General features: G+C 48.3%; 1 protein-coding gene across 3 annotated transcripts in view; it reads left to right on the top strand.

The window, feature by feature from the left end:
• The first annotated feature begins 816 nt into the window (after positions 1-816).
• RRP12 (ribosomal RNA processing 12 homolog) overlaps positions 817-12,509 on the top strand; it is a 31,579-nt gene continuing 19,886 nt past the window's right edge. The window contains exons 1-12 of one of the 3 annotated variants that reach the window (XM_069460965.1): positions 847-1,094; positions 1,668-1,900; positions 4,008-4,091; positions 5,382-5,458; positions 6,169-6,274; positions 6,474-6,590; positions 7,762-7,900; positions 8,011-8,138; positions 9,520-9,618; positions 10,315-10,406; positions 11,769-11,880; positions 12,082-12,179. In XM_069460965.1, coding sequence (XP_069317066.1) covers positions 956-1,094; positions 1,668-1,900; positions 4,008-4,091; positions 5,382-5,458; positions 6,169-6,274; positions 6,474-6,590; positions 7,762-7,900; positions 8,011-8,138; positions 9,520-9,618; positions 10,315-10,406; positions 11,769-11,880; positions 12,082-12,179 — 1,424 coding nt within the window. In that variant the 5' untranslated portion in view covers positions 847-955. Of the gene's footprint in view, positions 1,095-1,667; positions 1,901-4,007; positions 4,092-5,381; positions 5,459-6,168; positions 6,275-6,473; positions 6,591-7,761; positions 7,901-8,010; positions 8,139-9,519; positions 9,619-10,314; positions 10,407-11,768; positions 11,881-12,081; positions 12,180-12,509 lie in introns of all 3 variants that reach the window. The other 2 variants (XM_069460966.1, XM_069460967.1) reach the window with 2 other exon arrangements.

The following is a 12,509-nucleotide window of genomic DNA, read 5'->3' as shown; positions in this document are numbered from 1 at the left end:
TGATTTTCACTATTTCAAGTCTTGACAGTTTTTTTTTCTTTTCCTTTTTCTTTCTTTCTTTCTTTCTTTTTTTTGGAGACAGAGTCTCATTCTGTTGCCCTGGATAGAGTGCAGTGGTGTCATCAGCTCACTGCAACCTTGAACTCCTAGGCTCAAGCGATCCTCCTGCCTCAGCCTCCCTAGTAACTCGGACTACAGGCGTGCACTACCACGCCCAGCTGATTTTTTTCTATTTTTAATAGAGACGGAGTCTCACTTTTGCTTAGGCTGGTCTCAAAATCCTGACCTCAAGCGATCCTCCCGCCTTGGCCTTCCAGAGCACTAGGATTACAGGCGTGAGCCACCGCACTCAGCCAAGGTTTTGGCTCTCAAATAAATTTGTTTCTATGTTTAACTTTTGAAATTAGACTTTCAAAAGTAATAGACATGTACTTTTTATTTAATTTGCAAAAGAACTTCAGTTTTTTATAAACTAAATTCCTTTTATTGCACAGTTGATTAGATGTACTTACTCTTTTTTCGAATTTCAGAATATTACCGGAGTACAAACGCTTTGGTTATATGAATTGCTTTTGCACCGCCTGAGTCAAAGCTACAAGCGTGCAAGAACTTCAGTTTTATAAGGCTCACTCCTGTGGCCAAGAATCGTGGCGCTGGAGTAGGAGCCCCAGAGAATCCCTAGCACCCTAACTTCCCCCCTAGCAACGGACCCCCTGCAAGACTTCCTCCCTAGCAACGGATCCACTCCGAGCTCCGCCTCTTTTGAAGCCGGCGTGGGGAGGGGGTCGTAAAGCCGGATGTTGACTCTTTTGCCATAGTAACGGACGCGAATCCGGAAGTGTCGTAAGAGGAAGTGGAAGTGAAGTGGCCTGAGTACACACGTGGGTTCTGAGCATGTTTCTGCGTCTCTGGAAGCCGGTCCTGTAAGCTCGCTTGAGGCCACTGCTTAGTCAACATGGGTCGCTCAGGGAAGTTGCCCTCTGGTGTCTCGGCTAAATTGAAGCGCTGGAAGAAAGGCCACAGCAGCGACAGCAACCCTGCCATCTGCCGCCACCGCCAGGCCGCACGCAGCCGCTTCTTCAGCCGGCCCTCAGGTAGCAAGATCGAGACCCGAGCGCACCGGCGGCGGGGTCTGGGCAGGGCTGGGTCCGGATAGGTCTGGGGCCTCTGGAGGGTCCAGGACCCTTGGCCCTTTCATCCTTTAGAATGTCAGATTTGGAACCCACTGTTAAGGCCCACCCTTCCCATTTGACAGATGCAGAGACTGAGGTTCACAGTAGGGAAATGACTTGTCTATAGAATACCACGTGAGTCAGAGTTGTTGGGACTAATAGCTATAATTAACCTTGGGTAGCTCTTTACAGACCGCTTTCGCCTTCATTTATTTCCTTGGGCCCCTTAGTGTAGCTGCCAGCCCACTCCCACCAGCGCTGACGCCGTTGGTACAGGGAAGCAGAAACTTTTACATGGAGCATTCCCTTTCTCCTTGGTTTTCTAAGTTAAAGGCGGCATACGGTGGGCGTATGAGGCAGCTCATGTTCAGAATCTAGTCTCTTGTGTTGGGGATCTGGACTGGGCTGGTTTGTTTCCCAGGGGTGTTCTGTTCTCTTGGCCAAAAGGAGGCTTGGGTAGAAGTGGGGGCCTAACCTTGTGCCTCTGGTTCTCAGGAAAGAGCGACCTGACAGTTGATGCTGTGAAGTTACATAATGAGCTGCAGTCAGGGTCCCTGCACCTGGGCAAAAGCGAAGCCCCTGAGATGGCCGTGGAAGAAGAAGAGGTGGATCTGGCCCTCACTGCAAGGTCTTCGGGCACCTTCCTGAGCGGCCTTTCTGACTGCACAAACGTCACCTTCAGCAAAGTGCAGCGCTTCTGGGAGTCTAACTCAGCTGCCCACAAGGAGGTAGGCGGGAGGGTCAGGAGGAGGGAGGCTAGTGAGGAGGAGCCAGAGTCATGCCTTTTATTTTCTTCCAGCTCTGGCTGACTGCTCTCGGGTGACAGCAGTGGTATTTCTGGATGATGTGTCATCTCTCCTACCCTTGTGTCCCCTTTTAGGGCAGGTTCTAATTTCTGCTTTTTATAAGAACATCTCCCTGATGAAATGTTAAGTCCTTGAGGGCAGAAATATCTTCCAAATGTTTATTGCCTCAACTATACCTAACACAGTACTTTTTCACAGAATATTTTTAAGAAACATTTGTTGAGTAAATTACTGCTGAATAACAGTTTTTTGGTTTTTTTTAATTTTTTTTTTTTTTTTTTGAGGCAGTCTCACTTTGTTGTCCGGGCTAGAGTGCCATGGTGTCAGCCTAGCTCACAGCAACCTCAAACTCCTGGGCTCAAGCGATCCTACTGCCTCAGCCTCCCAAGTAGCTGGGACTACAGGCATGTGCCACCATGCCTGGCTAATTTTTTTCTATATATATTTTTAGTTGGCCAAATAATTTCTTTCTATTTTTAGTAGAGATGGAGTCTCGCTCTTGCTCAGGCTAGTCTCGAACTCCTGACCTCAAGCGATCCTCCCACCTCAGCCTCCCAGAGTGCTAGGATTATAGGCGTGAGCCACCGCACCCGGCCTGTATTAATTTTTTAAATCACCCTCTGAAGAAGCAACAAAGAAAAAGAATGGGGAAAGGACTCTGAGGACTGAAAGCAGAGGCTACTTGAACGTCATAAGCAATTTTTTTTTTTTTTTTTGAGACAGAGTCTCACTCTGTTCCCTGGGCTAGAGTGCCATGGCGTCAGCCTCGCTCCCAGCAACCTCAAACTCCTGGGCTCAAGTTATCCTCCTGCCCCAGTCTCCCGAGTAGCTGGGACTACAGACATGCACCACCATGCCCGGCTACTTTTTTCTACTTTTAGTAGAGATGGGGTCTCGCTATTGCTCAGACTGGTCTTGAACTCCTGAGCTCAAGCTGTCCTCCTGCCTTGGCCTCCGAGAGTGCTACGATTGCTGGCATGCCACTATGCCTGGCCGAGAGTTCATAACATTTACAGTTATATAAGTAGATTCACATACCCAAGTTATTCCAAATACATGTTTTCCAATAACTAGATCAAGTATTAGTTTTTTAAATGTAATTAATTAAAATTGAAAAATGAAAGATTGAGTTCTTTAGTCACACTGGCCACATTTCAAGTGCTCATTAGCCTCTTGTCAACATTACTATTCCATCCTTTTAAAATATTTTTTTACCCACATTTTGGTATTTAGGTTTACTGAAATGTGATTATTTTATATCCATTGTTCTGCAACTTTTTCCCACACTGAACAATATTTGTAAATTAATATATGTAGCTATTCCTCATTCTTTTCAATGATTATGCAGTATTTAAATCTATTATTTATTATGTAATAATACAGTCAGCCCTCTTTATCCACATGTTCTGCATCCATAGATTCAACCAACCACAGGTTGAGAATATTTGGGGGAATAAAACAATTTAAAAAACACAATAATAAAAAATAATACAAATAAAGCAATACGGTATAGCAACTATTTACATACCATTTACATGTATCAGGTATTATAAGTAATCTAGAGATGATTTGAAGTATACAGAAGGATTGCAAAGGTAATATACAGATACTACGAGGTTTTATATAAGAGACTTGAACATCCTTGGATTTTGGTATCTGTGGGGATCCTGGAACCAATCCCCCACGATACCAACGGACAGCTGTAGTACATTAGTCATCCCCTGTTGATGGCTGCTCAGTTGTTCCAATTTGTTGCTTCAGTGAACATACTTGTACATAAATGTTTGCACACCCATTCAGTTTTTATATAAGAGACAGAGTCCTCAAAGATGGAATTTTAGAAAACATGTTCCAAGTCTTCCTATTTACTAGGCCTTGTGCTGTATGCCCCAGCTCTGAATGCTGCATATGTTGTCTGTCTCTGGGCTTTATCAGGAGTTTAATTGGTGAAGGAGCAAGAAAAAAAAGGCTACTGTGCAGCGGGGTTAGGTCTAAGTTATGTCATAGGTGCTTTCTCCCTCATGTGCAGATCTGTGCTGTTCTTGCTGCTGTCACTGAGGTGATTCGCTCCCAGGGAGGGAAGGAGACGGAGACTGAGTACTTTGCTGCTCTGGTGAGTGGGTGCCACTTGCGGGTGGGTGTTCAGAGCACTGGGTTTTGCAGGCTCCAGAGAGGAGACAAGAGCCCCTAGCATGTAGGACCAGAGAAGGACAACCTTGACTGGATGAAAGTGCTTTAGTCATTTTTAAGTGGGTTGGTAAGGCCAGTGGTATTTGCTGCATTATTCTGTTTAGAGTGCAGTGGTGCCATCAGCTCACTGCAACCTTGAACTCCTAGGCTCAAGCGATCCTCCTGCCTCAGCTCCCTAGTGGCTTGGACTACAGGCATGTACTACCATGCCCAGCTGATTTTTTCTATTTTTAATAGAGATGGAGTCTCGCTCTTGCTTAGGCTGCTCTCAAACTCCTGACCTCAAGCGATCCTCCCGCCTCAGCCTCCCAGAGTGCTAGGATTACAGGCATGAGCCACCGTGCCTGGCCAAAAAATGATTTTTTAAAGTGTGGTCTGGGGGTCTCCAAGACCCTTTTGTGGGGCTGGCTAGGTCAAAGTTATTTCCATAATTATGCCTGAACATCATTTACCTTTTTCACTCTCATAAGTATACCATAGAGTTTTCCAGAAATTACATGATAATGTGATGACATTATTTTGACAGCTGATAATAGAATTGTTTGTGTATTCTTGTGTTTTAATAATTGATCAGTTTTAATTTTTAATATGGTAAACATTGATATAACCTACATAAACCTATTTGGGGGGCGGTTCTCAATAATTGTTAAGGGCATAGAAGTTTAGAACCACTGCTGTAGAACAGAGGTTGGCAAACGTTGGCCCAGGGGGCAAATCTGACCTATGGCCTGTTTTTATACAGCCTCAGAGCTAAGAATAGTTATTACATTTTTAAAGGATTGTTAAAACACACACAAAAAGACGAATGTACAATAGAGATTGTATGTGGCCTATAAAGCTGAAAATATTTACTTTCTGGCCCTTTACCAAAAAGCTTGCCAACGTCTGCTCTAGAATACTGAAATAATTAGGTGGCAATATATGGCACGATACATGTGCCAGGCAGTATTTTACATATATTAATTAAACCTCACAACAACTTACAAGGTATATAGTATTATCTCTATTTTACAAACGAAGAAACTGAGTCCCGGGTTTATTTACCAGCCCACAGTCACATAGTGGTTGAGCCTGGATTTGAACTTATACCATGGCTCCTGGTCATAACTGCTCTGCGGGACACATGGTTCCCCAGCCCCCTTCTCTTTCCTGTTTGCCCAGTGTGATGTTTTGTCTGTTTCATCCATTCACACTCCCTGGATCTGGCCCTCAGATGACCACAATGGAAGCGGTGGAGTCCCCGGAGTCTCTGGCTGCCGTAGCTTACCTGCTGAACCTTGTCCTGAAGCGGTGAGTCCTGGCCCCTGTTTGAACCCTGAGTCTCTTTGTAGAGGGGAGAAGGGAATGTGGACAGGAGAAATAGGATCAGGGAATTGTTTTTTAAAAAAGGTACTTGATTTTGTAAGATGAAAAAGTTCTTGAGATTGGTTGCACAACAGTGTGAATATACTTAACAGTACTAAATTGTATACTTAAAAAATGGTGATTAACATGGTAAATTTTATCTTATGTGTATTTTGCCACAATTAGAAATTTAAAAATGAAGTAAAATTTTAAAAAGTACTTGTGTGTCAGGTGGCATTCTACAGCAGTGGCATGGCTTGGGCCCCATTATACCAGGGACTGTGAGTGTTGGCGCCTGGGGAGGGGCCAGCGCTGGGGAATGAGTGGGACAGGAGGAACGGGGTGGAACGTTGGCCCCAGGCTGTCTGGAGGCCTGCAGCCGGGGGAGGTGGAGAGGAGATGGGTGTGAATTTGTGAGGGCCTGTCTTGTGGGTGGAACAGAGCATGGGCAGCGGAGAAGGTGAGGGAGGCAGCACTGGGGCGGAAAGCGCCCTGAGCTGGCGTCAGGAAGGTGGGCTCCCGTCCTGCCTTTGTTGCTCAGTGGATGCGTGACTGGGCCACAGTGCCCCTGCCTCTGTCCAGCTTCCTCCTTTGTACCACAAGGGGCTGCTCTCAGAGGCCCCTCTGGGGTGACCATCGCTGTTCTCTCCCCGCAGTGTTCCCAGCCCTGTGCTCATTAAGAAGTTCTCTGATACCTCCAAAGCCTTCATGGATATCATGTCAGCCCAGGCCAGCAGCGGCTCCACCTCTGTCCTCCGATGGGTTAGTGCGTGGGGCTTAGTTTCCCTTCTGGAGTCTTCCAGAGCCCATGTGATTTGGTTAAAGCTTGGATGCTCCCTAGGAGGGGTTTAGCACTCAGGATCCTTGGATAGATCCCTTTGGGATTTTCTGGAGAACCTGAGCTCGTTTTCCTTCTGAATGAGGGTGGTGGAGCTGAGGGACTCTGACTTTCTTCTTCAAGGTCCTCTCCTGCCTGGCCACCCTTCTGCGGAAGCAAGACCTGGACGCCTGGGGCTACCCTGTGACCCTCCAGGTGTACCACGGGCTGCTGAGCTTCACCGTGCACACCAAGCCCAAGGTGAGATGGCCAGGTCCCCAGACAGTGGTGTGGGGGAGTGGCAAAGCCACCCCTCGTGCCCAGCCCAGACAGGGCTAGCCTGTTTGAGTGGCCCTGGGGAGGTGGTCCTGAGTGCTGGGCTCTTGCCTGAGGTTCTGCATTCTACCTCAGGCCTCATCTGCTTAGATCTAGAAGGTGAAGGGCAGCTCTTCTCCGGGATGGTGTTCACTGTCAGGCCCTTCTGAATCTCTGGCCCTCTGGCGCCGCATAAGTCAGTGACGTGTTTGCACACGAGTCTCCCGACATGGCTGTTTACCTTGTCAGGGAGGGTTGCACGGTTGGGGGAGGAGGGCTTTGGAGTCGCACAGACCTGAGTTGGGTCTTGGACTCACTGCTTGTGGTGTGACCTTGGGCGAGTTACTTAATCTGTTGAGCTTCAGCTTCTTAACTGTAAATGGGGGTAATATTAATAGCAACCTTGCTATAGGCTTGTGGGGAGACCCTAGTGTTCCTCACAGGCCTGGTGCTCAGTAAGTGGGGGTTCCTGTCTCTGTTTCCTCCAGAAATGTAGGGCAGCAAACGTGCGATGACAGTAACGGTCATAGAACCACAGCGTTAGCACTGCCATCCCGGATAGTCTCATGCCTCCTTCCCTGTGTGTCCACGTGATCTTTTCTCTCCTTCTTCAAGTGTCTGCTGAAATGTCACTTCACTGGAGTGACGCTTTCGTGACTGCCCTGTGAAAAGTAGCAGCCCCTGCTTGCTTGTCTGCACAGTTCTTTTTACCTGCTGGTGTATATTGTTTGTTTTCTGCCTCCCAAGTAGAATGTGAGCTGTCTGCTCTGTTCACTGCCGATTTGCCAGCACCTCGAGCAGTGCCTGGCTTGGTGGACACTCAGTATTTGCCAGATGATGGATGAATAATAAATCCCTATTTTAAAGATGAGGACACTGAAACTCAGAGTTTAAGCAGTTGGGCTGGCTCAAGGCAGTTCGGTGAGTTGGTAGTACAGCAGGAGTTTGAACAGAAGCTTGTCTTGCCTCACAGCTCAGGATTCTATACACGTGAAAGCCAAGGCATCACGTTGAGTATATCTGTTCAGTCAAAGCTTGTTGGCAGCTGATTGTGCGAAACACCCAAGGTGCTGGTTGAATGCTGACCTGGCCTTGTTCCCCTCTCCTTACCCCTCAGATCCGGAAGGCTGCCCAGCACGGAGTGTGCTCAGTCCTCAAGGGCAGTGAATTCATGTTTGGTGAAAAGGCCCCTGCCCATCATCCTGCCGCTATGTCTACCGCCAAGTTCTGCATCCAGGAGATTGAGAAATCCGGAGGTGGGGAAGCCAGGTTGAGGGCGGGTAGATGGGAGGTGGTGGCCAGCAGAGAAGGACAGGGTCTGCTGCAGAGAGTGGGCTGGTGTCTCAACTCCCCTTCTGTCTGCCAGGCTCCAAGGAGGCCACCACCACACTGCACATGCTGACGCTGCTGAAGGACCTGCTGCCCTGCTTCCCAGAAGGCCTGGTGAAGAGCTGCAGTGAGACCCTCCTCAGGGTCATGACCTTGAGCCATGTGGTGAGCTCAGGCCCAAGAGCTGGAGGAAGGGGGCCCCACAGTGGTGGCATTTAGGGAACTCACTGGTTAGGCAAAAAGTAGGGGCTGGGGTCTCCCTGCCTCAACCTTGCTGTGAGGCTAAAACAGAGGACACCAGGTCATCCATGGTGTTGGGATAGGCTGGTCCATTTCAGAGTCCTGTCCAATTGGAAGCTGACCTCAGACATTAGGACAGACCGAGGATGGTTCTGTAATGGACTGGTAAATCCCCTCCCCTCGAGCTCTGTCTACTCTATACCATATTTTTTTACTTGCTCACTAACAAATCAGTATAGCAGCTTTAAAGATACATTAAAAATGATCCCGTGTATTTCTGCCATCCTAGCACAATTCTGTAAATCTTTATACAGCTGGCTCTCCATATCCATGGGTTCTGCATCCATGGATTCAACCAAGCTTGGATTGAAAATATTTGAGGAAAAAATAGTTGGTCACATCTGTACTGAATATGTACAGACTTTTTTGTGTGTCATTATTCCCTAAACAATATAGTATAATAACTATTTACATTGTAATGGGCATTAGAAGTAGTCTATACATGATTTAAAGTATACAGGAGGATGTGCACAGGTTATATGCAAATATTCTGCCATTTTATATAGCGGACTTGTACCTGGGCATGGTGGCCTGAGCCTGTAGTCCCATTTACTCAAGAGTGAGGCAGGAGGATCACCTGAGCCCAGGGGTTAGGGTTAGGGTTAGGGTTGTCCAGCCTGGCAACATAGTGAGATCTCATCTCTAAAAAATAAGTAAATACAAATTTTAAAAAATATATAAGGGATTTGAGTACCAGTGAATTTTGCTGTCCACAGGAGGGTCTCAGAACCAAACCCCCACCAGTGTCAAAGGCCCACTGTGTGTTCTCTTGTAGTGTTTACTCTTGTACATATTTTTAAATTGTGTTATATAAATAATGTGATTATTATTTAAAAGGAAAAAAAATTTAGAAGTATATAAAGTAAAAATCTCATTTCCTAAGATAAACAGTGCAAACGACTTACTGTGTGTCCTTTTGAACGTTTTCTCTTTGGATAGACAAACATTAAGAAATATATAGAAATGCAGCTGTAGTTACAGTATGCAGACCGTTTGTAGCCTGCTTTCTTGTCCATTATGTTAAATACATTTTGTTAATGTTTGTCTTTTAGTCATTTAAAGTTTTCTCAGTGACTGCTGAGTCTTACTGAAGTGATAGTCACCAGAGTGTCTGGGTGTTGGGGACATGTTTTCAGATTCAGGGGTCCTTAGCTCCCTTCAAGCCCACTGAGTAGAGTGGGACGTCAGGGGTCCAGAGCAGCCGTGGGCTGTGCAAGTCCCCTCTAAGCCTGTTTGTTCCCTGCAGCTGGTGACAGCCTGTGCCATGCAGGCCTTTCACAGCCTCTTCCACGCCAAGCCCAGCCTGAGCACCCTGTCGGCAGAGCTCAACGCCCAGATCATCACGGTGAGGCCTGACTGTCGGGGGAGGGGCATTACCGGGGAAGAGGCTCAGGTGGCTGTGCTGGGGGTGCTGGCCCTGCTGCCTGCCTGCAGAGTGCAGTTGAATGGGCTCCGCTGCCTCAGTGGAGGAGGCCAGTGGACGGGCAGGCAGACAGGACACCAGCCACCAAAGTGACATCAGTGTTCCCGGAAGATGGGCCCTGACTCTTTTTTTCCTTTAGCAGACTGGAAGGAGAAGGGCCCTGACTCTTGACCTAGTTAGCTTTAATAAACTGTTTCAGCATGGCCTTGTGGTGTTCACAGACACCTTGAGCAGGGTGCTCAGCCTTAGAGATCTGTGGCTGGATTTTGGGAGGGGGAGCATAAACCCCCCAAAATTGCTTGCAAAATGTATGTGTGCACTCATGCATTTTTTCAGAGAAAGGCTCTGGCTTTTGTCAGATTCACAAAGGGGTGTGTGGCCCGTTGTGCTCCACTGCTCCTAGGGGCTGTGCTCCTAAAGAATCAGAACTGGGGGAGCTTCCCGGAGCAGGGGAAGGCGGGAGCTGGGAAAGCCAGGGAAGCTGTGAGCTCCAGGGTCTCCCGCATGGGCCTGTCACTGGGACCTTGCCGATGTCCTGGGGGTGGGAAGGGGTCATGGTTGTTGGGGCTTCTGACCACACTTGCTCAGTCACCTGTTTACTCCCTGTCCCCCATCTAGGCTTTGTACGACTATGTTCCCAGTGAGAATGATTTACAACCCTTGCTGGCCTGGCTTAAGGTCATGGAAAAAGCCCATGTCAACCTGGTCAGGTAGGGACGAGGTGGAGGGGTGTCTCAAGGCCTCAGGCCAGGCTGCCTGCCCTGCGATGCGGAAGGGAGGGACTGAGCTGGAAGCTGGAGGGGCTGATCAGCTTCCTGCGGACGGGGACTGGTGGCATCCCCATGGCGAGTGTGCTGCAGGGCAGCTCTTATTTCCCTGAGGCCCAGGGTGGGATAGCATAGCCCGTTTTAGCCAGTTTGATTCTGATTCCTTTCCTGCCAGAGTGTTTACCAGCTAGCTGTGAGGTGGGCTGTGAGCACCGCGCTCCAGGTTGAGGCCTGAGTTTGACTCTGATTCTTGTCTCTCCCTGGCTTCGTTATCCTGTGCACTTGGCTGGGTTATCCTGTGCATTTGGCTTCCTTGCCAGAGGACATCCGCTCTCTGGGGCTCCACTCTGCCCCCACCTGGCTAATGGGTCTCTGCTCTGGGTTTCATAGTCTCCGTGAATCACGTTAATGCTTCGTGTGTCTGTGTATATTTAGGATTGGGGCCCGGCCACTTAATAGTAATTCCACATTTCCAGAAAAAGAAAGAGAAGAAAATGAGTATACAGTGGTCAGTTGGTCACTCGCATGCGGGCAGGGCCCTGTGGCTCCGCCATGCTGGGTCTGTCTTCCCACAGCTGCGGGGCTCCCACGTTCTGCTCTGACCCAGGCACATGCTGAGTCAACCTAAGTGTCCCACAGGGGAGTAGTTAAGTATAAACAGCTAAATACTATGCCACCGCTAGGAGTAATTGAAGTAGATGTGCACATGCTAATATGGAAAGAACTCCAAGATATTTTGAGAAAAAGCAAGGTACAGACAGCAGGTGTAGTGTGATTAGTTGTATTTGTATACTCTGGAACCAGATTGCCAGGGTGTGAAGCCTGAGCCCACTACACCGAGCTGTGTGGTCTCAGGCAAGTTACTTGACTTCTCTGTGTCTCAGTTGCCTCATCTATAAAATGGGAGTTGTAATAGGACTTATCTCATTAGTTTCAAGGTTTAAATGAATTAATGTATGTTGTTCTAACAGTGGTTGGTGTATGATGTGTTATTTAGCAATTGTTATTGCGTATGTTTGTATTAATATATATATGCATAAAAACTTCTGAGAAGTTCATCCAAGAGTTTGGCTAGAGGAGGGGTGTGTTAAGGAAGGCATGCCCTTCATATTACACCCTGAAGACATGTTTGAATTTTTTGCTACATGTAGTTATTACTTGAATGACAGTAGCTTTTTTAAATCACCCACCAGAAGGGCCCTATAGAGCCGTGCAGATCAGTGATTGCTTTTGGATCTGGGCCATCTGAGGGCTGAGTCCCCAAGGCTCAGGGACAGGTCTCACAGAAACAAATTGTCTTCACAGGTTGCAGCGGGACCTGGGGCTGGGCCACCTCCCTCGCTTCTTTGGAACTGCGATGACCTGCCTCCTCTCCCCACACTTGCAGGTGGTGACAGCTGCCACCCAGAGCCTCAAGGTACTGCAGCCTCGGCTGAGGAGTGGAGAACACAGGAGGTTCCGTGGGCCGCCCTGCCTCTCCCAGCACTCAGTCCCGGGGAGGACGTTCTCACAGTGGGAGACAGGCCTCTTAGAAGCTTTAGGAAGCATTCACCTGGAAGGGATGAGTGGTCTTGGGGGTCTGCCTTGTGCCCAGACAGCCTGTGGCCTCTTTCTGCAGGAGATCCTGAAGGAATGTGTGGCGCCCCACGTGGCCGACATTGGCTCCGTCACCTCCTCGGCCTCGGGCCCTGCCCAGTCCATCGCCAAGATGTTCAGGTGAGAATATGGTGTCCGCGTTAGGAGGCGATGAGGGGCACCTTGTATAAAGTTCTGGGTAATGGCTGGGTATGGTGGCTCACACCTATAGTCCCAGCACTTTGGGAGGCTAAAGTGGGAGGATCGCTTGAGGCCAGGAGTTTGAGACAAGCCGGGGCAACAAAGTGAGACCCTGTCTCAACAAAAAAAAAAAAAAAAGAAAGAAAATTAGACAGGCATGGTGGTACGCATCTGTAGTCCCAGCTACTCGGGAGGCTGAGGCAGGAGGCTCGCTTGAGCCCAGGAATTTACGGTTACAATGAGCTATGAGTGCTCCACTGCACTCTAGCC

The sequence above is a fragment of the Eulemur rufifrons genome, chromosome 28, assembly GCF_041146395.1.
Source record: "Eulemur rufifrons isolate Redbay chromosome 28, OSU_ERuf_1, whole genome shotgun sequence".
Taxonomy (NCBI): domain Eukaryota; kingdom Metazoa; phylum Chordata; class Mammalia; order Primates; family Lemuridae; genus Eulemur; species Eulemur rufifrons.
The sequence above is the reverse complement of the archived record's forward strand: the minus strand, read 5'-3'. Positions and strand labels throughout refer to the sequence as shown.